Source organism: Stegostoma tigrinum, chromosome 19 (assembly GCF_030684315.1).
Source record: "Stegostoma tigrinum isolate sSteTig4 chromosome 19, sSteTig4.hap1, whole genome shotgun sequence".
Classification (NCBI taxonomy): domain Eukaryota; kingdom Metazoa; phylum Chordata; class Chondrichthyes; order Orectolobiformes; family Stegostomatidae; genus Stegostoma; species Stegostoma tigrinum.
The window spans coordinates 53,185,806-53,211,833 of record NC_081372.1 but is presented as its reverse complement, the minus strand read 5'-3'; the positions used below and the strand labels follow the sequence as shown (position 1 = coordinate 53,211,833).

Genomic DNA, 26,028 nt, shown 5'->3' with positions numbered 1-26,028 from the left:
AATGACACTGGACTAGCAATCTAAAACTTGCAATTAGTCCAGCTGAAGAAAATGATTGGTTTCAATGAATATTAAGAGATAATAGTATTCATTTTGCAGCAGACATCTTCAGATTATTCTGACTTGTACAGTTTGACAATTTTATACAAAGGTTCAAACACTGCAGAAAGATCAGTTGGTATTTGCTTTTAAGTAAAATTCAGCTGCTTTATGTAAAATGGCACCAATCCCTCCAGGAATTAAAAATAGGTCTTATAAATGTTAACCTCACCTTTCCAACATAGAGTGGCTCTGTTCCAGTGTACTCCTCCACGATGAAGAACTGGTTCCACACCCAGCCACGTTTTACACGGCGATGGGCTACTAAGCTTGCTTTTGATTGTTCCATCTTCCATATTCGATGTTGCAAACTCTTCTGGGTGGAATTTGTTCCACAGTAACACAGCACACACAAAGCCACTGACGTAAGCCACAGAGAGGCACGATTGACCATCTTAGCCAGTCAAGTGTCAACATACAAGTGTTCAGGTAAGTTGATCAATGCACACTGTGCCCATCAGAATGTGAAGCCTTAAAAGTCTCATCAATCGTTGATGAAAATTGAAAATCAGACTCTAAATTTCTGAGTGATGGCTTTCACTTCTCAAGCTTGTCCTTAGGCTTAACAGGAACCTGAGAAAATAACAATAGACACCATAAGATGGCATAATTGAACCACAGTCCACTAATAATATTAGCAATCCATACCTACAATGCAGTAATAACAACACATTGTATTTATTTGGCCATGTGGCTAAGCAGTGTCCCAATGTTTTGATAATGTTTATAAATTGTAAGACTTTTACAGATTTGTCTTATCATTCATTCACGCAATGTGGTTATTTTTGGCTGGATTAGCATTTATTGCCCATCCCTATTTGCCCTTGGGAAGGTTGTGGTGAGCTATCTTCTCAAACTGTTGCAGTTTGCAGCAGGATTTTAACCCAGCAATAGTGAGGGAACAGCAATGTATTTCAAAGTCAGGATGCTGAATGGCTTGGAGGGCAACTTGCAGGTGGTGGTGCTGCCCCTGTCCTTCTAGGCTGAAGTGTTTGTAGGTTTGGAAGTTGCTGTCTGAGGATCTTTAGTGAATTTCTGTAGTGCATCTTGTAAATAGTACACACTGCTGCTACTGAGTGTTGGTGGTGGAAGGAATGTATGCTTGTGAATGTCGTGCCAATAAAGCGAGCTGCTTTGTCCTGAATGGTGTCAAGCTTTTTAGAGTGTTGTTGAAACTACACCCTTCCAGGTAAGTGGGGAATATTCCATCACACTCTTGGTTTAGGCCTTGTAGAGGGTGGATAGGTTTTGGGGAGTTAAGAAGTGAATTGCTTACTGCAGGCTTCCCTAGGCTCTGACCTGCTGTTATCGTCACTCTATTTATATGGTGAATCCAGTTCAGTTTCTGGTCAATAGCAATCCCAAGAATGTAGGTGGAGGGCATTTCAATGATGGTGAAGCCATTGAATGGCAAGGGACAATGGTTAGATTTTCTCTAATTGGAGATGGTCATTGCTTGGCATGTGTCTGACATGAATGTTACTTGCCATTTGTCAGCCCAAGCCTGGATATTGTCCAGATTTTTCTGGATTTGAACATGGACTGCTTCAGTAGCTGAGGGGTGATGAATGGTGCTGAACATTATGCAATCATTGGCGAACGTCCCTACTTCTGACTTTATGATGGAGGAGATGAAGCAGCTGAAGATGGTTGGGCCTAGGACACTACCCTGAGGTACTCTCGCAGAGGTGAACTGGACCTGAGATAACTATAGACAATAGGTGCAGGAGTAGGCCTTTTGGCCCTTCGAACCAGCACCACCATTCATTATGATCATGGCTGATCATCCACAATCAGTATCCTGTTCCTGCCTTAACCCCATAACCCTTGATTCCACTATCTTTAAGAGCTCTATCCATCTCTTTCTTGAAAGTATCCAGAGACTTGGCCTCCACTGCCTTCTGGGGCAGAGCATTCCATATATCCACCACTCTCTGGGTGAAGAAGGTTTTCCTCAACTCTGTTCTAAATGGCCTACCCCTTATTTTTAATCTGTGCCCTCTGGTTCTGGACTCAACCATCAGTGGAAACATACTCCCTGCCTCCAGAGTGCCCAATCCCTTAATAATCTTATATGACTCAATCAGATCCCCTCTCATCCTTCTAAACTCAAGTGTATACAAGCTCAGTCGCTCCAATCTTTCAACATATGATAGTCCTGCCATTCCAGGAATTGACCTCGTGAACTTACACTGCACTCCCTCAATAGCAAGAATGTCCTTCCTCAAATTTGGGGAGCAAAACTACACACAATACTCCAGGTGCGGTCTCACCAGAGCCCTGTACAGCTGCAGAAGGACCTCTTTGCTCCTATACTCAATTCCTCTTGTTATGAAGGCCAGCATGCCATTAACTGACCTCCAACAACCACGATTATCTTCCTATGTGATGGGTATCATTTTAGATTACACTGATAAGAATTAAGAAATTTTAAAACATGGGATCATTCAATGATGTCTGAAAATTGCATCCATTTCAGATCAATCACAATCACCATTCGTACTTGCCCCCAACTCCTGTCTTTCTATCAATTGTTGCTTACAGTCACCTTCTCATGTGACAAGTTGGGGGTATTAAAGCAGGTGGGAAGACAGGGAATGAGGACCCATTCCTATTAAATCTCTGACAAGAAGCACCATGGATTACCTTTTCACCTGATTAATTGATAGGAACCTAGTAGTAAGGTGATGGCTGTGGGGAGGTACGCCATGTCAGGATTACAATCAGCAGAACCTGGCCATCTCTTGCAGTCAGGCAGATGGGTTTGCTCTTTCAAAGACACTCAGTATCTGATCGAGAGATCAGCTGATATCAGGCAGGGATGTGCTCCCCTCTGACTCTTCAGGTAGTAGAGTAGAAAACCCAAACATCCAAAAAGTGCTGGTCAGGCCTAGGCCTGAGAACCAACTACTGCCCTAGCTGCTGATGGTCCTCCCACATGTTCCCTACCTCATGACTTCCTTCAAACCATCAAACCACTCTGGCCTGAGATCCAGGAATAATCAAAGGCTTAGAGTGAGTGCAGAACCAACAGCAGCCATTGCCTTCCCACTGGAACTGCCAGTTAATACAGCATTTCTTGCTATGTGAGACCACTGCATCTAAGATCCTTGATCCCAAGAAAGGCCTGCTGGTGTCCTCTTAAGTGCCTTCAAAAGATTCTGCCTTTTAGTTAATGACTATGTATCCAATAGCCCACATTTCCATTGTTTTCCACTTTCCGTTAAAAAAAATCTGCCAAACTTCCTTTTCAACTTACTGGTTGCTAAGGTCTGACTGTAGTATTTAATCCTTTTCCATAATGTCCAGTATGTTTGGTGCATATATTATTAATTCCTTTCGTCATTCCAAATTATTGAATTTCCTGGAAATAAGTTATAATGCAATGTTGTGTAAATTCCCTTTCTAAAATAGTACATGAGCTTGGCAGTTTCTATTGTTGAATGCTCTTGCAACAGAAATATCCTGAACATTGTCATATCGCGATATCTTAAATGAAATGCTTATAGACTTGTTCAGTTTTACTAAACAGGATTCCAATTGCTCATCCTCCTCCTCCTCGTCAAATATCACAAGACACTCAGAACTGTGTTCTGAGATTGCTGCAACTTGGCTGTCAAATTTGTTACATTTATATCATATGTATTGTAATGGAAAATTCATTACAGCATAATTTCACAATCTCAGGACGCTAAACAGCTGTGAAGCATGTTATATTGAGAGTCTGAGAGAAATATCTTGCAAAGCTCATGAACTGATATTCCTCAAGTCCAGCTTTCAGCACTGTCCAGTTATCAGCTCTCGTCAGCAGGCTCCTGACATACCTTTCCCTTCCTAACCTACACAACTAACAGTCTGATGAAGGGTCTAGGCCCGAAACGTCAGCTTTTGTGCTCCTGAGATGCTGCTTGGCCTGCTGTGTTCATCCAGCCTCACATTTTATTATCTTGGAATCTCCAGCATCTGCAGTTCCCATTATCTCTGATACAACTAACAGTACTGCCTACCATTCAGTCGTCGGCACATTTTGATCAATGGCTTTCTAGCAAATTTACTAAAAGTTGCAGTGAAGAGGTGATGGTAGAATCCAAATCATTGTGTGGCACTCATTGTCATCCTGTCCATTGAGTCCTTGCTCATTATCCCTATGTCCTGACCAGCACTTTTGGGATGGTTGGGTTTTCTACTCTACTACCTGAAGAGTCAGAGGGGAGCACATCCCTGCCTGATATCAAGGTAATAAAATGTGAGGCTGGATGAACACAGCAGGCCAAGCAGCATCTCAGGAGCACAAAAGCTGACGTTTCGGGCCTAGACCCTTCATCAGAGAGGGGGATGGGGAGAGGGAACTGGAATAAATAGGGAGAGAGGGGAAGGCGGACCGAAGATGGAGAGTAAAGAAGATAGGTGGAGAGAGTGTAGGTGGGGAGGTAGGGAGGGGATAGGTCAGTCCAGGGAAGACGGACAGGTCAAGGAGGTGGGATGAGGTTAGTAGGTAGCTGGGGGTGCGGCTTGGGGTGGGAGGAAGGGATGGGTGAAAGGAAGAACCGGTTAGGGAGGCAGAGACAGGTTGGACTGGTTTTGGGATGCAGTGGGTGGGGGGGAAGAGCTGGGCTGGTTGTGTGGTGCAGTGGGGGGAGGGGATGAACTGGGCTGGTTTAGGGATGCAGTGGGGGAAGGGGAGATTTTGAAACTGGTGAAGTCCACATTGATACCATATGGCTGCAGGGTTCCCAGGCGGAATATGAGTTGCTGTTCCTGCAACCTTCGGGTGGCATCATTGTGGCACTGCAGGAGGCCCATGATGGACATGTCCTCTAGAGAATGGGAGGGGGAGTGGAAATGGTTTGCGACTGGGAGGTGCAGTTGTTTGTTGCGAACTGAGCAGAGGTGTTCTGCAAAGCGGTCCCCAAGCCTCCGCTTGGTTTCCCCAATGTAGAGGAAGCCGCACCGGGTACAGTGGATGCAGTATACCACATTGGCAGATGTGCAGGTGAACCTCTGCTTAATGTGGAATGTCATCTTGGGGCCTGGGATGGGGGTGAGGGAGGAGGTGTGGGGACAAGTGTAGCATTTCCTGCGGTTGCAGGGGAAGGTGCCGGGTGTGGTGGGGTTGGAGGGCAGTGTGGAGCGAATAAGGGAGTCACGGAGAGAGTGGTCTCTCCGGAAAGCTGACAGGGGAGGGGATGGAAAAATGTCTTGGGTGGTGGGGTCGGATTGTAAATGGCGGAAGTGTCGGAGGATAATGCGTTGTATCCGGAGGTTGGTAGCGTGGTGTGTGAGAACGAGGGGGATCCTCTTGGGGCGGTTGTGGCGGGGGCGGGGTGTGAGGGATGTGTTGCGGGAAATACGGGAGACGCGGTCAAGGGCGTTCTCGATCACTGTGGGGTGAAAGTTGCGGTCCTTAAAGAACTTGGACATCTGGGATGTGCGGGAGTGTAATGTCTTATCGTGGGAGCAGATGCGGCGGAGGCAGAGGAATTGGGAATAGGGGATGAAATTTTTGCAGGAGGGTGGGTGGGAGGAGGTGTATTCTAGGTAGCTGTGGGAGTCGGTGGGCTTGAAATGGACATCAGTTACAAGCTGGTTGCCTGAGATGGAGACTGAGAGGTCCAGGAAGGTGAGGGATGTGCTGGAGATGGCCCAGGTGAACTGAAGGTTGGGGTGGAAGGTGTTGGTGAAGTGGATGAACTGTTCGAGCCTGATATCAGCTGTTCCAGGGAGAGGTTTGTATGTGTCAGTGGTGGTATTTCAGACCCTCACTCAGAAGGAAGTCCCACTTCAATGCCCCAACAGTTCTTTCGTCGATGTAGCAACCTATGGCAAACCCGCACCCCTCCACCTCCTGTCTTTCCCTTCCTCAGTTACCCATTTATCAGACCCCTTTTAGGATTGTTCCCAAATAGTATTAATACAAATACTCAACAAGAGAATTTCAAATGTTATAAACTTTACGGAAGCAGATTTTAATTTTTTTTTGTTTTAAATCTTGCATGTGGGTATTGATGATGAGACCAGTATGAATTACCCACTCATTGTCCTTATCCTAATTGTGATTGACAATGCGATAATGAGCTGCGTCCTTGAACATCTGCGGTCATGTGGTATAGGTTCACCAAGTGTTACTCAGGAGACAATTTTGACAGTGAAAGAAAAGCAATTTAGTTCCAAGTCAGGGAGCAACATGAATTGAGGGGGGGACTTGTTTTCATGCATCTCCTGCCTTGTGAGGTGGTAGAAATTGCAGATTTGGAGCCAAAGGATGTTTGGTGATTTGGTCTAGCCTGCCTTGTAGGTGATACACACTACGGCCACTGTGAGGCATAGGAGGAGGGATTGAATGTTTAAGATGGTGGATGGGTATCAATCAAATTCAAAAAGGTTCAGAAGAGATTTAGCAGGAAGTTGCTGGGATAGGAGGGTTTGCATTATGGGCAGAGGCCATAAAGTCTGGGAATATTTTCACTGGAAAGTACGAGGTGGACAGTGACAGTACAGATGTTTATAAAATTATGAGGGATATAGATAAGGTGAATAACCAAGGTCTTTTCTCTAGGGTGGGGGATTTCAAATCTAGGCGGCATTTTTTTTTAAGGTGAGAGCAGAGAGATATTAAAAAGACATGAGGGGCAATTTCTTTTGCACAGAGAGCGGTTAGTGTATGGAAGGAACTTCCAGAGGAAGTGGTGGATGTGGGCACAGTTACAATGTTTAAAAGATGCATTGATAAGTACATGAAAGAGCAGTGTTTGGAGGGATATGACCCAAGCACAGGTGGGACTAGTTTAGTTTGGGATTATGGTCAGCATGGATTGGTTGGGCCAAAGGGTTTGCTTCCACGCTTGTATGACTGTCTGACTCTTAAGTGGTCTGTTTTTCTGGATGTAATGTATCTTGAGGGTTTTGAAGCAGTACTCATCCAGGCAAGGGGAAACTATTCCGTTGCATTCCTATCTTGTTTCTTATGGAATGTGTACAGGCTTTGGAGACATGGCAGAAAAATTAATCACCACAGAATTCACAGCCTCCAACCTGCTCCTGCAGCTACTGTGCTTTAGCTGTGACATCGGAATGGATAGGTTGGGGTTGTTTTGCTGAGAAAAGAGGATGATTACATTAGATTAGATTAGATTTCCTACAATGTGGAAACAGGCCCTTTGGCCCAACAAGTCCACGCTGAGGGAATGATTTAAATGAGGTTTACAAAATAATGAGGGGCTTGGATAGGGCAGACAGTAGCTAGGTCAACGACCAGCCTACGCAGACTTCAGGTGATTGGCGGAAGGATGAGAGGGAGATGGAGGAAAACCTTTTCACTCAGAAGGTGGTGGCTTTCTGGAATTTACTGCCCAGTGTGGTGTGTGAGGTAGGAAACATTCAACACATTTAAAAGGAACATGGATCTACATCTGAAACACAGTAATCTGCAAAGTTAGGGACTCTCGGTGTTGGTAGTATTAGAACAGCTGACTACTTTATTCAGCTTGCAGTGTCTTGTGCTGTGACTTGTTTATTGTTCGACGGCTCTGATGGTATAATTACCAGTGAACATCCACTCTTTTGGCGTTATGCTGGGGGGAAGGTAACTGATGAAGAGGCTGATGCTGGTTGTGCCTAGGATGCTACCCCGAGGAACACCTGTAGTGATATAGTAGAGGTAAAATGATTGGCCCCCAAAAACCACAACCATCTTCATATTTGCCAGGTGCAATTCTAATCAGTGGGGAGTCACAGTTGTGACTCCAGTTTTACCAAGGTGACCTGTTGTTGCATTCAGTCAAATGCTGCCTTCATGATAAGATCAGTCACGCTCACGTCACTCATCTCTGCATTTCAGCTCAATTTTTATGTTAAAACTAAGACTGCAATGTGATCTGAAGATGGGTTCCCTTGGTAGGCACACAAACTGAGCCTCATATTAGACAGGTTGCAAATGTTTCGTTTAATTTGATTTGATATTGTCACCTGTAGTGAGATGCAGTGAAAAGTATTGTTTTACATTTCCACTATCCTTTACAGAAGGAACACCCAACATCACCACAGTTCTGATCGTAAGATGCATGTTCAGTTTCATTCACTACGCAAATAAACAGAATTAGCCTGGAAATATCTTGTTCTCCTAGACAAAGAAATGAAACACCAGATGCCTATTCTATAACCATCATGCTAATGGATGACTGCCACTGATACATCAATATTTCAGAGAAAATGGACACATCTAATGGATTTAACACTTCTGGTTACTTCATATGACTTAGCTAACACAATTCTATTACAAAAGAACTGACCTTATAAGTCTATAATTACTGACACAAATTACACACTCCTGTTTTTAAAGCTATTTTTAGAACTTGGTTCGTATTGTCTTGTGCATATAGACTAACATCATTTACTACAAGGCTTCTCTAGGGTCTCTTTCACTTTTGTGCTGTTTTCAATAATTTGCTGTATATTAACAGCTCCACACAATTCCTGTGACATGCGAGTAAACTTCTTGACTAATTTAAGAACATGGACCAGCGAGAAATTAATTATGAATTGTCTGAAAGAGGGAAATGAGAGGTTGACTGGCTATGTGTGGTAAAGGTGCTCTTGTAATAACTGAGAGACAGAAAGGCTGTTGTTATACATCGCCTTTCATCTAAAAGACAGTCCAAAGTCCTCTATAGTCAGTGAAGTGTAGTCACTGTGTGATATGCACAGCAATAAGGCAATATCTGGAGAAGATTAGATTCCCTACAGTGTGGCAACAGGCCCTTTGGCCCAACAAGTCCACACAGCCCTTTGGAGCATCCCACCCAGACCCATCCCCCTATAACCTACACACCCCTGAACACTACAGGCAATTTAGTATGGCCAATCCACCTAGCCCACACATCTTTGGACTGTGGGAGGAAACCAGAACACCCGGAGGAAACCCACGCAGACACAAGGAGAATGTGCAAACTCCGCACAGGCGGTTGCCCGAGGCTGGAATTGAACCTGGGTCCCTGGTGTGTGAGGTCACCATGCCACCCACTGAGATAGTAGGAACTGCAGATGCTGGAGAATCTGAGATAACAAGGTGTAGAGCTGGATGAACACAGCAGGCCAAGCAGCATCCGAGGAGCAGGAAGGCTGATGTTTCGGGCCTAGACCCTTAATCAGAAATGGGGTAGGGGAAGGGGATTCTGAAATAAATAGGGAGAGAGGGGGAGGCGAATAGAAGATGGATAAAGGAGAAGATAGGTGGAGAGGAGACAGACAGGTCAAAGAGGCAGAGATGGAGCCAGTAAAGTTGAATGTTGGCGGGGAGTTAGGTAGGAGATAGGTCAGTCTAGGGAGGACAGACAGATCAAGGGGTCGGGGTGAGGTTAGTAGGTAGGAGATGGTGGTGGGGCTTGAGGTGGGAGGAGGGGATAGGTGGGAGGACGGACAGGTTAGAGAGGCGGGGACGAGCTGGGCTGGTTTTGCGACGTGGTAGGGGGAGGGGAAATTTTGAAGCTTGTGAAGTCCACATTGATATCATTGGGCTGCAGGGTTCCCAAGTGGAATATGAGTTCCTGTTCCTGCAACCTTCAGGTGGCATCGTTGTGGCCCAGCAGGAGGCCCAGGAAGGACAAGTCATCTGAGGAATGGGAGGGGGAGTTGAAATAGTTCATGGCTGAGAGGTGCAGTTGTTTAGTACAAACTGAGCGTAGGTGTTCCGCAAAGCGGTCCCTAAGAGGAAGCCACGACGAGTACAGCGGATGGAGTATACCTCATTAGCAAACGTTCAGGTGAACATCTGCTTGATGTGGAAAGTCTTCTTTGGGCCTGGAATTGGAGTGATGGGAGAGGTATAGGGGCAGGTATAGCACTTCATGTGGTTGCAGGGAAGAGTGCCAGACGAGGTGGGGCTGGAGGGGAGTGTGGAGCGGACAAGGGTGTCACAAAGAGAGTGGTCCCTCCGGAAAGCAGATAAGGGTGGCGAGGGAAAAAAGTCTCTGGTCGTGGGGTCGGATTGCAGATGGTGGAAGTGTTGGAGGGTGATGCATTGGATCTGGAGATTGATGGGGTGTTATGTGAGGACGAGGCGGATTCTGTTTTGGTTGTTATTGCGAGGAGGGGGTGTGAGGGATGAGTTGCGGGAAGTGCGGGAGACATGGTTGAGGGCATTCTCGACCACCGTCGGGGGGAGGTTGCGGTCCTTGAAAAACAAGGACGTCTGAGATGTATGGGAGTGGAATGCCTCATCCTGGGAGCAGAAGCGGCGGAGGCGAAGGAATTGGGAACAGGGGATGGCGTTGTTGCAGGAAGGAGGATGGGTGGGTGGTTGGTTTCCTGCAATGTTGCAATGTTCGTGATCTGGTATTGTCGGTGTTTGATAGTAGCCACCTAGAAACATAATATGCCATTGTATGCTGGTATTACGGCTCATGAAGACTGTTTCCAGTCGAGACATGTCAGACACAAAATTAGGTCAACCATGTTGGAAATATTTTACCTGCTTAAAGTCAGCAATTTAGGTGAATGTTGTGGTATCGTCATCGTGCCAGTAATCTAGAGACTCAGGTAATTTTCTGGGGGCCCAGTTTACATTCACAGTAGATGGAAGAATTTCAATTCAATAAAAGCTGGAATATAAAATCTAATGATGGCCCAATAAGCCATTGTTGATTGTTGTGAAAATAGATCTGGTTCACGAATATCCTTTCGAGAGGAAAGCTGCCATCCTTATCTGGTCTGGTCTCCAGGTGACTCCAGACCCACAGCAATCTGATTGACTCTTAACTGAAAAGGCCTAGCACTTTTATAAATCACTACAAATTCTCAACACGGGAATGAAACCAGAAGGCCCGCCTAACATTGACCTTGTCACCAGAAATAACTACTGCAAAAGCAGCCCTGTTGATTCTGAAAAGTCCTCCTTACGAATAGCAAGCCATTTTGTTATTTCACAAAAGGCATGAAACATTATGCGCTACCAGAGATTGATTTAGGCAGCCAAATGGCAACAGGAAATCCTGTCAACCCTGCAAAGACCCCCTCACCAACATCTAGGGACTAGTTGGAAAAGTTGGGAGAGCTATCTCACAGATTTGTCAAGGAGTAGCCTGAAAAATAAAATCAAAATATTGCAGATGACGGAGATCAGAAGTAAACAGAAAATATTGGAGAAACTCAGCAGATCTGGTCGCATCTGTGGAGACAAAAACTCATTTCAAGTCCAATCTGACTTTCCTCAAAATAAATAGTCTCGAAAATGTTGGACTCAAAATGTTAATTCTGTTTCTGTCTCCTCAGAGTTTCTCCAGCACTTTCTGACTTTAAACAGTTTGACACAGTCAAATTCATGGAAAATACGTCATGGATAATATCCCAGACAACACAATCACCATTCCTCGGTAAGTCCTGACCACCAGCAGGAGAAACGCAGTAAAGATGGTGGCACAGTGGTATAAAGATGGGATGGAGTCGCCCAAAGGGCACTCAACATTGACTTGGACCACCATGAAGTCTCAATATTAGATTGAACGCAGACAAATAAACCTCCTGCTGACAATCAGGGGACTAACATCTCCTAAACCATCCACAACCTCATCACCTCAGGTAATCTCCCACCCACAGCCTCTAACCTCATCATTCCCCAACCCCGTACTACCTGCTTCTATCTCCTTCCCAAAATACACAAACCTGAGTGCCCTGGTCGACCCATTGTCTCCTCCTGCTCCTTCCCACTGGACATATCTCCATCTATTTCGACTCCATTTTCTCCCCCTTGATCCAGGAACTCCCTACCTACATCCGTGACACCACCCATGCTCTCCACCTCCTCCAGAACTTCCAATTCCCCGGTCCCCAACACCTCATCTTTACCATGGATGTCCAGTCCCTATACACCTGCATTCCCCATTCAGATGGGTTAAAGGCCCTCCACTTCTTCCTGTCCCACAGGCCCAACCAGTCCCCCTCCACCGACACCCTCATCCACTTTGCCGATCTCGTCCTCACCCTCAATAACTTCTCTTTCGATTCCTCCCACTTCCTACAGACAAAGCGGGTGGCCATGGGAACCCGCATGGGCCCAAGCTATGCCTGCCTCTTTGTAGGATACGTGGAACAATCCCTCTTCCAAAGCTACACTGACCCTATCCCCCACCTCTTCCTCCGTTACATTGATCACTGTATCGGCGCCGTCTCAATCTCCAACGAGGAGCTCGAACAGTTCATCCACTTTACTAACACCTTCCACCCCAACCTTAAGTTTACCTGGACCATCTCTGATAACTCTCTCTACTTCCTGGACCTCTCTGTTTCCATCTCTGACAACCACCTGGAAACTATTATCCATTTCAAGCCCATTGACTCCCACAGCTACCGAGAAGATACCTCCTCTTGCCCACCTTCCTGCAAAAAGGCCATTCCCTGATTCCCAATTCCTTCGCCTCCACCGCATCTGCTCCCGAGATGAGGCATTTCACTCCCAGACATCTCAGATGTCCTCGTTTGTCAAGGACTGCAACTTCCCCTCCACAGTGATCGAAAATGCCCTCAACCATGTCTCCTGCATTTCCCGCAACTCATCCCTGACACCGTCTACCTGCAATAACAACAAAAACAGAATCCCCCTCATCCTCACGTACCACCCCACCAACCTCTGAATCTAAAAGATCATCCTCCAACATTTCCGCCATCTGTAGTCCAACCCCACCACCAAAGACATTTTTCCCTCCCCACCCTTATCTGCTTTCCAGAGGGACCACTCTCTCCGTGACTCCCTTGTTTGCTCCAGCCCCACCACCCCCGGCACTTTTCCCTGCAACTGAAGCAAGTGCTACACCTGCCCCTACACTTCCCCCCTCACCCCCATCCCAGGACCTAAGACCTTTCACATCAACCAGATGTTCTCCTGCACTTCTGCCAATGTGGTATACTGTATCCGCTGTGGCCTCCTCTTTGGGAACCGCTTTGCGGAACACCTACGCTCAGTTCGCAACAAACAACTACACCTTGCAGTTGCGAACCATTTCAACTCCCCCTCCCACTCCTCAGACGACATGTCCATCCTGGGCCTCCTGCAGTGCCGCAATGACACCGCCCAAAAGATGCAGAAACAGCAACTCATATTTCGCCTGGGAACCCTGCAGCCCAATGGTATCAATGTGGACTTCACCAGCTTCAAAATCTCCCCTTCCCCCATCGCATTCCAAAACCAGCCCAGCCAGTCCCCGCCTCCCTAACCATTCCTTCCACCCCATCTCCTAACCACTAACTTCATCCCACTTCCTTGACCTGTCCATCCTCCCTGGACCGACCTATCCCCTCCCTAGCTCCCCACCTACATTGACCTTCACTGGCTCCAACCCCGCCTCTTTGACCTGCCTGTCTCCTCTCCACCTACCTTCCCCTCTATCCATCATCTATCCGCCTCCCCCTCTCTCCCTATTTATTACCCCCTTCTCCTCCGCCATTTCTGAAGAAGGGTCTTGACTAGAAATTTTGGCTTTCCTGTTCCTCTGACTCTGCTTGCCCTGCTGTGTTCATCCAGTTTTGCACCATGTTATCTCAGATTCTCCAGCATCGGCAGTTCCTACTATCTCTGTAACCATGAATCTATTGTTGATTGTCGTAAAAACTCATCAGGCTCACGACCGTCTTTTAGGGAAGGAAACTGCCATCCGTACCTGGTCTGGCCTACATGTGACTCCAGACCCACAGTGATGTGGGTTGACTCAACTGTTAGGGATCGGTTATAATTGCTGCCTAGCCAGTGACACCCTCATCCTGTGAATGAATTAAAAACAAAGCATGATGATTCTGCAGGACTACAATGTGACAGAGAAATTTAAGGCACAGGGTCAAAAAGGTGTAACCTGCTTAGGATTAGCAATGTTGTGACCCTTTCCACTGTGAGGAACTTCAAAAGAAAAATATTGGACATTAGCTCGTCTGGTACAGGTAGTAGACAGACCTCAACATCCTTCCCCAGTCTGTCTATGTGACTCCAGATCTCCAGCAGTGTGGGTGACCATCTGAACTGTCCTCTGAAGGTGCCTGGCAAGTCATTCAGTTATAAAGAAGGCTGCTCACTTTCAAGACAACAATAAATACTCATCTTGATGGAATATGCATTTTCTTTGAGTATGTAAAGAATATGGTCGATTTCCAGGAAGTATTGTCCTGGCCAATGCCTGTGTTATACCTGAATCTAAGAGTGGCATGGCCAGATGTTATGCTTCCTAAAATATTTTTTAAAAACTTCTCTCACGTGATGTGAACGTTGTGCAAAGCGTGAATTATTTTACCCATTCCTAGAGTGTTTCGCCAGAGCCACTTCAGAGGGCAATTAAGAGTCTACCACATTGCTGTGTGTCTGGAGTCAGATGCAGGCCAGATCATATATGGACAGCAAATTCCCTTTGCTCAAGGACATATTAGTGAACTGGATGTCTTTCTACAACAGCTAGCAACAATTTCACGGTCACCATTGCTAACATTAGCTTTCAATTCCAGGTTTTATTCATCAAATTTTAAATTTCACCAGCTGCCCTGGGGGGATTTGAACATATGTACTCAGGGCAAGTAGCCTAGGCTTCTACATCCTGGACCAGTGACAGGACCACAGACACCATCTTGTCTTCAGAGCTGAATTCAATTGTGTGCATCACCCGAATATGAACCGGTTCAGAATCCTTCTTGGAAAGGCACGGTCAAAAATCGCAGAACACAACACCAAGTTCAGAAAACACAGGTGAAATTAAATAACAAAACGTTGAGAAACTAACTTCTAGGTGCCAAGGGATTTTTTTCAATAGAATAATCATATCAGTTACATTTGATGCTCTCTTTGTTGGTTTTACAATTGTAATTCTGAGCCCAAGTAACTTTTTAAAATCTGTATATTTCAGTAAAGATTCCATAGCTCAGTCTAGTACATGTGCTTCAAGCATGACTGAAGAAATCATTTGCAACAACCAATCCATGGTTCAGGATTTCATATTCTGTCCTGATCTTGTCTTTGGATCATGTCCATACAGTTGTACTGGTAAAGAATCTCAACATAGTCATGAGCCAAGATTATATTGTTTGGTGGGCCAGTCTCAATGGGCCATTTGATTCAATCATGCACCTATTTTTGATGGTCTAATGCGGGAATGAACATTCTGAGGAAAGTTGCTTCCCACACCTCCATTTACAGGCTCAGTGGACAATAATTGTTTCCTTTTCAGTAACATTTCACAACACTAACAGTGCACATGTACAAGCAGTGTGACGCATTTTGAATCTGGAGCTTTTATAATAGGTGTCAATAGTAGTGTTTTATCCTAAAGACTTCAATATTTTGATTTGGTTGTAATTCTAACAAACTATCCTTGTGTTTGCAAATTGTGCTCAATGTGAAGTCAGGTTTATAGCTAAAATTAAAGCGTTGGATTTTCATTAACTTCTCTAAGTGTCAGGAGAATATTTTGAGCCACAGCAAGTTGAGAAAAATGATAAAGTTATCAATATAGACTGAGCTTTATTGTTGTGCCAAATTATTTCACGATTCATAACTCAGCAACACTTGAAGAAATTTTACTTATAAGCAAAGGCAAACTCTTCAACCCTAGAGAGATAAGTGACCCATACTTGCTACCTCAGCAATTACATGCTGGATGAGAAGTTGCTATTTGACAGGCTCTGCTCACCCCCAGTCTGACTGCCTGCCTTTTCTCTAGACAAGAAAAGTGGCTGGACTAGGAAAGCAGTGTGATCTGCCTGCTGGATTTAGATTGATTGGGAAAAATTTACAATTGCCCTAACATGGGGCCATGTTCTGACCATTTACCCTCCACCACCTCACAAAACCCAAGCAAAAACAATCCCTCATCTTGGTCTGGATCCCCTGAAGCCCAAGCCTCAGCAATAATTTCTGAAATCTAAAAGCTTCTGGTCTCTGATTGATTGATAGCTTCTGGTGAGGTGGTAGCTTAGCACCTAGGCTTGTGATTTTAGAAACAAACTCACTGGCCAGCTCTTAAACACTGATTGGAGTTTGATCCAGCAAGATTTCTCAGTGGTGAGGATGGGGAATCACTTCTAAAATGCCTAACCCCCTCCATATTTTGTGCATGGAGTATCTTATCTCAGTCTGAGTTTCGTTATGCATAATGTCATGAAATGTAGTCTTTGATTCTTAACTGATTGTAATTTCTGAATTAACAAATAGAAAGGCATATTTTAAACAGACCAACCTTATCCAATTGCATCTCCTGATTTAATCTGAGTACTGAACCTTACCAATTAATATAGTTTGGAATGTAAACTAATCCAAAGTAGGAATCAGTTTTGCAAAGAAGGAAAGAATTCTCCAATATTAAATCCATATAACAAAGTATGAAGCTGGATGAACAAAGCAGGCCAAGCAGCATCTCAGGAGCACAAAAGCTGACGTTTCGGGCCTAGACCCTTCTCCTAAGATGCTGCTTGGCTTGCTGTGTTCATCCAGCTTCACACTTTATTATCTTGGATTCTCCAGCATCTGCAGTTCCCATTATCTCTTAAATCCACATGTTTTCTTTGCAGCTTCAATCCTTTCACCTACTTAACACATATTACTGTTTTGTACCATTCCCTGATCATTTCTAATAAAACCACATAATTGCAGAACAAGGTCATTCAGTGCTTCTTGTCTACGCTGACTCACTGCTGAAGCCATCCATACTAATCTCCCTTATCTCCTTTGCCCCCTGCAGCCCTGCACTTTTTACTTCAGAATGTTTTTTCCACTCTTAACTGTTATGCTAATCTCCCTGAGATAATATATTCCATTGCATTCTTCAGAAGCATTCCTTCTAACCTTTGCATCATTCTCACAGTGATCATTTTGAGTTGATGATAACTTGCCAGTGACTGCCCAACCAGAGGAAATAATGGAGCTTATAATCGCCACTAGTCACAGAGCTATTGAAGAGATATTTAACTTGTGAATATAAATCAAATCAAGGTTTGTTTTAGAATCCAAAGCAATAATTAGTGTTACGCAGCACAGAAACAGATGCTTCGGTCCAACACATCTGTGCCAACCAGACATCCCAAGATGAGCCAGTCCCATGTGTCAGCATTTGGACCATATCCCTCTGGATCACTCCCATTTATTTACCTATCCAGATGCCCCACCTCCACCACTTCTTCTGGCAGATTGTTCCGTACATATACCGCACTCTGTCTGAAAAGGCTACCTGTCCGGAACTTTCTAAATCTTTCCCCTCTCACCTCAAACCTATGTCCTCTGGTTTTGGACTCCCCCACCCTGGGTAAAAGACCTTGGCTATTCACTCTATTCATGCCCCTCATGATCTTTTTGTAAACCTCTATAAGGTTACCCCACAGCCTCCAATGCTCCAGGGAGAAAGCAAAACGCCAGCCTATTCAGCCTGTCCCTGCAACTCAAACCCTCCAATCCCGGAAACATCCTTGTCAAGCTTTTCTGCACCCTTTCAAGTTTAACAACATCCTTCCTATAGAAGGGAAATCAGAACTGAATGCAATATTCCAAAAGTGGCCTCACCAATGTCCTGCACAGCCGCAATATGATTTCCCAACTCCTGTACATAATGCTATGATCAAAGAAGGCAAGCGTACCAAATGCCTTCTTCACCACCCTGTCTACTTTCGACTCCACTTTCAAGGAACTGCGCATGTATTCCACTAGGGTCTCTTTGTTTGGCAACACTCCCCATTAAGTGTATACATCCTGCCCTGGTTTGCACTACAAAAATGCAACACCTCACACTTATCTAAATTAAAGTCAACCCATTGACCAATCTGATCAAGATCCTGTTGTACTCTGAGAAAACATTCTTTGCTGTCCACTACACTACCTATTTTAGTATCATCTGCAAACTTACCAACAAAGCCTCCTATATTCACATCCAAATCATTCATATGACAAGGGGATCTTGGTAAATGCCTTTTAACATGCAAATTTGGTTTGTATCATAACAGTCATTTTAATTGTAGATCGTACTAGATTGTATTATAACAATCATTTCAGGCAGGTGCATGGCACATTGAGTGGCCAGCATTATGGCATCAGGGATCCAGGTTCAGTTCCACCTTCAGGGAAGTGTGGGATGTGTGGAGTCTGTGTGGAATTTGCATGTTCTCCCCATATCTGTGTGGGATCCATCTGGGTGCCCTGGATTCCTCCCGCAGTGATTTGCAGGTTAGGTGGCTTGGCCATGTTAAATTGCCCATAGCTTCTAAGCTAGGTGAATCAGCATGGGGCATATTGGGTTATAGGATGGGGGTGGGTGGGATGCTCTATGAAGGAACAGTGTAGGCTTGTTGGGCCAAATGGCCTGCATCCACACTTTAGGGATTCTACATATTTCTGATCAGTTATATTGTGCATCACTGCCTTCATCGATGAAAGATGTAAGGATTTCATATGAACTCACTAGGAAGCTAATACCTGCTGACACTGTTCAGATCCATTTAAGCCCTTTTAAACGCTGTTGGATATTTGCTGTGCATTGACCTTCCCTAAAGATTTCCAAGATTCTGGAGGTGGATGAGGTTGGTCTTTGCCAAACGCAGACATAACAAACCGAAAGCACGTCTGTTTCTTCTGATTCACTGTGCAGTCTACCCTTATTTCATATCTCCCGGCATATTTTCAGGCTGGCTAATTATCTTGCTGTCCTCTCACATTGTTAACCTGATGCATTCATTTATCTCATTGGTCCATTCGCTTTCCTACTTCCTACCCAGGGGTGGGCACCATTTACTTCCTTCATTTTTTCTCATCTTGCAACCTCAATCCATGGTCTTACCACTGATTTAATAATCCAAATTATTTTGTTTCACAACCTAAGGTGCATATTCGATTGAATTTATTTTCCATCCACGCACTGTCTGCAGGAAGAATTTTTACCTGATGCAACAAAGCTTATGTTATTTCCAGAGACAATAGGAAACCTTGAATAGAAGTGGTGGTATTGAAGACTGTAAGACATAACACAACTCAACCTTGTACGTTTATCTATTTTTCATAATACCACAGTACTGACTACCTCTCTTCTCCATGGCTCTATGCAAATCAAGCTGATGACTACCACAACGGATGGACATACATTGCTACTGTTGCTGAAGTACACATTAGCTTCTGAAACATTATGCTTCATGACACAGGAGATCCACAGGAGAATCACAAACGTAAATAGTCACATACACCCCGACTGTGTTTAACTGTAAAATTAATGTCTACAGAATGACTGGATGCAATTTAAATGCCATATTTACCAGTTCAATTATCTTGATGCAGTCTCTGAAACCAGGATGATTTGTTTTAATGCGCCAGAGTCATTTAGGCTGTCTTCATCCTGCACCTACAGTGCACTGAGTCCACAGAATTACAAGCATGCGTGCAGTAAAGAGACAGTAGAAAGTCTACCAGAATGAGCAAATGTTGGTAGAAATGACATTTCCTCTGAGAGGTCTGTTCCTATAATAGTTCCAACAGTTAGATTTTCACACATTTCTGTTTAAATGGTTTTGAGTATTTTTTCACTGGACACGAACTGGCTGCTCAGAATAAGCTAAAATTGATCTTTATGGATTTGTTGTTGCAACATTCCCCCTGATGCAAAATGTAGGCTGACATTCCCCATGTATTGCTGCTACTCCCCATATATTACTGACACTGGGGTGTACTGACAGAGAGGCATAGTTTAGAGTCATAGGGATGTGCAGCTCAGAAACATACCCTTTTGTCCAACTCATCCATGCCGAGCAGATATCCTAAATAAGTCTAGTCCCATTTGCCAGCATTTGGCCCATATCCCTCTAAACCCTTCCTATTCATATACCCATCCAGATGATTTTTAAATGTTGTAATTGTACCAGCCTCCACCGCTTCCTCTGGCAACTCATTCCATACACGCACCATCCTCTGTGTGAAAAGTTTGCCCCTCAGGATGCTTTTGAATCTTTCTCCTCTTACCTTAAACTGATGCCATCTAGTTTTGGGACTCCGTAACCGTGGGAAAAAGACTGTGGCTATTCACCCTTCCATGCCCCTTATGCTTTTATAAATCTCTATAACGTCAGCCTCCAACACTCCAGGGAAAGTAGTCCCAGCCTATTCAGCCTTTGCATGTAACCCAAACCTTCCAACCCTGATGACATCCTTGTCAATCTTTTTAACACCTTTTCAAGATTCACAACATCTTCACTACAGCAGGGAGACCAGAATTGAACACAGCATTCCAAAAATGGCCTAACCAGTGCCCTGTACAGCTGCAACATGACCTCCCAACTCCTATACTCAATGCATTGACCAATAAAGGCAAACATACCAAATGCTTTCTGCACTATAATTTCTACCTGTGGTTCCATCTTCAAGGAACTGAGAATCTACACCCCAATGTGGCTTTGTTAGGCAATATTCCCCGGGACCTTACCATTAAGTGTAAAAATCATGCTCTGATTTTCCTTACCAAAAATGCAACACCCCTCATTTATATAAATTAAACTCCTTCTCCCATACCTTGGCCCATCTGTTCAACGTCTGTTGAACTCTGAGATATCCTTCTTCACTGTCCACTACTTCACCAATTTTGGTGTCATCTGCAAATTTAGTAATCATTCTTCCCATATTCACATCCAAATCATTTATGACCCAGCACAGTTCCTGCAGCACACCGCTGGTCACAGGCCTCCAGTCCAAACAGCAACCCACCACCACCCTCAGTCTCCTTCCTTCAAGTCAATTTTGTATCTAATTGGTGAGCTTTTCCTGGGTTCCATGTGATCTAACCTTGCTACCCAGTCTACTGTGCAGATCCTTGTCAATTGCCTTGCTGACTGCTCTGCTTTCATGAATCTTCTTTATCACTTCTCCAAAAAAACTCAATACATATTTAAACATGAACAATTAACCTGAAGACTGCCAACCTTTTCAGGTGGTCATTAAAATCTCCACAGTGCTATCTCAAAGGAGAGGTGAGTTTTCCTTCATGTGCTGACATTTATACCTCAGTCAACAGCATTAAAACCAACAGATTATCTGTTCTAAGAATTTTCTTCATTTCTGAAGAAGGTCCAGACCCGAAACATCAGCTTTCCTGCTCCTCTGATGCTGCTTGGCCGACAGTGTTCATTCAACCCTACACCTTGTTATCTTAGATTCTCCAGCATTGGCAGTTCCTACTATCTCTGAGTCAGATTATCCGCTCTTTCTTCTGTTATTGTTTGTCGAAGCTTGCTATGCTTAAATTGGCTGCTGCATTAAACTTGTTACTGCGCTGACTACACTTCAAATGGACTTGATTGGAGCACAGTTCTACAGGATGTCAGGAGTTTGTGACAGCTGCTATATGAATGCAAGATTTTCCTACCTGCCAGGTCTGCATTTTGATTTGTTTCTCTCTTTCATATTAGCTTGGTTCGATCATAATTCCTGTTGTACTTTTACAATAATATACATGCGAAATAGTGGCAGATCTTGCAAATGAAGGCAGAGGCTTACTTCAATAGTTTATTGTCACGTGTATTTTATAGTGAGGAAAACAGCTAAATACAGTGAAAAGCCTTTCCACTGTCACCACAATCTGGAGCCATTTTGAATAGTTTTAAGAATAAGCGAAAAAGACATAGCCTAAACAGAGTCCATCAGTCCTGAGCCAGCTCATCATCAACGATGCCTTGGACCGCATCACTCCTCCAGCGCCTCGTTGCTGTCTACACCAAACGCAACCAACATTGATGTCACCTTTTCCTCAGGCACCATCTTTTGCCACTGGGCTGATTATCCTCTGCCATAGCCTCACCACTGCCTGCAGTGGACCCCCAAAATCAAACTGGATCTCTCGCCGCACGGCCCACTTCCTGAATGCCCTTCTGCCATTGCTTCACCGCTGCCAACACTAGACCCGACCAATAACGAAGTCACCGATCCTCAGGGGCCATGTTCTGCAGCTGGACCTACCTCGCCAACATAGCAGCTGCTGATTCTGATGCAGGTCTTGCGCTCGCCCCAGAAAAGTAAATAGGGACTCGCTCACCGCCACCACATGGTCTATGCTGGGCCCACTCAAGTCCGCGTTGGGGTGCCTGACTGCCATCCAACCTCAGGACAAGAGGTAAGTAAAATGAAAAAGGAAAAAGGAAACGAACAGATGTCAGGATGGATGAGCCACATTTCCATAGCCCTGCTCCGCTGCCATCTTGATGATCTAACCAGGTTGATATGTTGTCCCTGTGCTACGCAGAATTCCCATTAGCATCGCCATTTCCAATTTGGTCAGTGGATTCTGGTAGGGTAGCAGGAGTGGCTCTGGGCTTTAAATAAGACCCAGTATTTTCAATTTCAAGCCTAAGTTTTCAGCGAGTAATAAAACTGAAAGTACTGGAGAAACTCAGCAGGTCTGGCAACACTTGTGGAGACAGAAACAAGATTAACATTTTGAGTCCATTGTTTAGAAATTCTGAAGAGTCCTATTAAACTCGAAAAGTTAAAATTGGTTCCCTCTCCACACAGCAGCTGCCATAACTACTTCTCTCCAGCAAGTTCTGTTTTTATTTCAGATCTGCGACAGTATTATTTTTAGTTAGTAGACCACTGTTTACAGTATTCATGGTATTAGCCCAAGTACTTGAATCAGCAATGCTGCTGCTTTACAAAGGAAAACAAATGTTTTAAATCAAAGCAGGTTATAATTGTTTGTTCCAAACAGAACAGATATTGTCAGTACTGATCCAGCAAATTGAGCTACTTGTGATGCTGTCAGATAAAGGAATTGTCTAGTAATTGGTTATGGTTAATTTATGGCCACTCCTGATTATAACATAAAGCTTTTCTCTGCAGCCATTCTGCCTGCCTCCCACAGCCCCCCCACCCCGCCTAAAAGCACACAATTTACAGAAATGCAAATCACAGAATAAAAAAAGTGATGAAACCCAAAAATAACTACCTGAGGCAACCTGCCAAGTGACAGAAAAGTGCAGAGGGAAGAGTGTTAACAATCCTCATTCAATCCAGGAGGGAAATGAGGAGACCACTCGTGATTTTATGAGGGAAAGCATTCCTAAGGCTTATACATAGATATATTTTTCTCTCTTTGTCAAATTGCCTGAGTGAAGGTTGTCCCAGCGCTGTGTATATGTTCTAAACGCAAATATTATGTCCACTACCTATCAAGGCTCTATTAAATAACAAAAACACACACAGCTCACAACATCCTGACAAAAGGCATTTACCAGCTCAGGTATTTTTTATTTCTCCAAAAAACATTTTCATTGTAGCACATTTAACTGAAAAAAATATTCAAGGTTGCATTTTTTTCACAGTCTTGATTATTTGTGTTGGGAATTCCAATATGTTTTTGGAATCAGAAAGACAGAAACCAGGAGCAGGAGTGGGGCATTCAGCCCACTGAACCTGTTCTGCTAGTCAATGTGACCAGGGCTGATTCTTTCTCTCAATGTCATACTGAGGCAGAGAGAACGGATTCAACCTGCAACCAAAACCAAACCAAAACAATTTTCATTCAGCCTGTACACACTTGCTCACTTGCTCTCTCTCTCTCACTCTCATCCATGGGATTGAAGCGGGTTCTCTCTCTCACTCTCATCCATGGGATTGAAGCGGGTTCTCTCTCTCACTCTCATCCATGGGATTGAAGCGAGTTCCCAGAGAGACAGTGTGTTGGAGGCATGTTTGATCTCCTGCACAGTATTAATTGTGGACTGAGAAACACTGTCAGAGTGAACCAAGCCTTTAAATATTGGTCATTTATTTCATATCGCTTTCTAAGTAAAACTCTCTTCTCTAAACAGCGTTGCTGGTATTTCTATGTATATTTTTATTTCTCATGCGTTTGTGTTTGCAGCTTTGAATCTCGGCTGCCTACCACAGGAGATGGAACATCAAAGATGAAAGACCTGATCGCTGCTCTCCTTCCTTTTTCCTGATGATCCAGGAAGCTGTGTGAACTACTTAATTCTCACCATGTTCAGGAAATGCTATGCTGGGCTTATTGCTGCACTCTGGCACGACCTTTTGAGGCCCTAAATCACACTCAGTACATACAAGTGAGCTTCCTTGCAGCACTCCAATCTGTGTTAAAGTAACAGATCACAGAGCAGCTGGGCACCGAGCTGGTGCGAAAAATCCAATACTACTTAAGGAAATGAGGGTGGAAGGTAAGGGGCACATTTTTCATGGTTTATTCTAGACAATGGAACCACTGGAAGATTGGAAAATTGATAAATTCAACGTTTTTTCAAAAATCAGCACTAATATTTCAAGAATTATGAATGCACTGTTAGTTTGGAAGCCATCAAACAAGAGAAGATTCAGTGTTGTGACTAGTGACTGAAAGGCAAGTTGTGTTGAAATTGAATGAAAGACTTGCATTTCTGTAATGCTTTTCAATGAGCCACTGGACATTGTTGGCAAAGCACTTAAGAAATGCTGCCGTTGTTGTCATTAAGAAACACAGAAGAATCACAAAGCTAAGATAACAAAGTGTGGAGCTGGATGAACACAGCAGGCCAAGCAGCATCTCAGGAGCACAAAAACTGACGTTTTGGGCCTAGACCCTTCATCAGAGAGCTGGGGTCTAGGCCCAAAACGTCAGCTTTTGTGCTCCTAAGATGCTGTGTGGCCTGCTGTGTTCATCCAGCTTCACACTTTGTTATCTCGGATTCTCCAGCATCTGCAGTTCCCATTATCTCAGAAACACAAAGCTAGTTCTCCAAACAGCATTGTCATGAATCTATTATCTTTGTGGTGTTGTTTGAGGGTTAAATATCTGCCCAGAAATTGGAGATGGTTCCCCTTCTACTTGTCACTGTTGTGTCATGGGATCTTTCACATCTACATGAGCCAGCAGATGGCACTTCTTCTTTTTATTTCTTTATTTTTCTAATTTATTACTGTGATTTACACTTTTACAGAAGATCTCTAATACTGGACTTCTCAATTTCTCTTTTTTTTCTATTTATTTTCTCTGAAGAATTTGTACCTAAGAAGGCACCATAAGTAGTGACTTTGTAAACTTTCCATGTGGGTACATGTGACAATAAACCTAATTCAATTCAATTCAAGAAGATGAAGGCTCTAACAGTGCATTAAGTGCAGCACTCCCTCAATATCATTCAGCAGTGATTTACCAGGATGTTGCCAGGAGTGGAGGGTTTGGGTTGGAGGGAAAGGCTGGGACTTCTTTCACTGGAATGTTGGAGGTCGAAGGGTGACCTTACAGAGGTTTATAAAATCATGAAGGGTACAGGTAAGGTGAACGGCAGGTGCCTTTTCCCAAGGGTGAGGGATTTCAAGACCAGGGGACACATTTTTAAGGCAAGAGGAGAAAGATTTTAAAAAAGGACTTGATAGGACATTTTTATTTATACAGAGAGTGGTCTGTGCATGGAATGAACTTCCAGAGCAAGTGGTAGATGCGGGAACAAAAACGAAGTTGCTGGAAAAGCTTAGCAGGTCTGGCAGCATCTGTGGAGGAGAAAACAGTTAATATTTCGGGTCCAGTGACCCTTCCTCAGAACCAGGTCGCCGGGCCCGAAACATTAAATCTGTTTTCTCCTTCACAGATGCTGCCAGGCCTGCTGAGCTTTTCCAGCAACTTTGCTTTTGTTTCTGATTTACAACATCCATGCTTCTTTTACGTTTTTTGGTAGATGCGGGTACAGTTACGAGGTTTAAAAGACATTTAGGTAAGTATATGAAGAAGAAATCTTTGGAGGGATAATGTGCCAAGCACAGGCAAGGTGGGTCTAGTTTAGAGACAAATGGTCTAGGCCCGAAACGTCAGCTTTTGTGCTCCTAAGGCGCTGCTTGTCCTGCTGTGTTCAACCAGCTCCACACTTTGTTAGCTCTGGGTCTAGTTTAGTTTGGGATTATGTTTGGCACGCACTGGTTGGACCGAAGGGTCTGTTTCCGTGCTGTATGACTACTGCACT

General features: G+C 44.2%; 1 protein-coding gene across 3 annotated transcripts in view; it reads right to left on the bottom strand.

Annotated features, from left to right (window-relative positions):
• Positions 1-26,028, bottom strand: part of LOC125461535 (cadherin-22-like) — a 731,460-nt gene that overhangs the window by 598,435 nt on the left and 106,997 nt on the right. For all 3 annotated transcript variants that reach the window (XM_048550445.2, XM_059652843.1, XM_048550446.1), the window contains exon 2: positions 272-672. In XM_048550445.2, coding sequence (XP_048406402.1) covers positions 272-493 — 222 coding nt within the window. In that variant the 5' untranslated portion in view covers positions 494-672. The remainder of the gene's footprint in view (positions 1-271; positions 673-26,028) is intronic.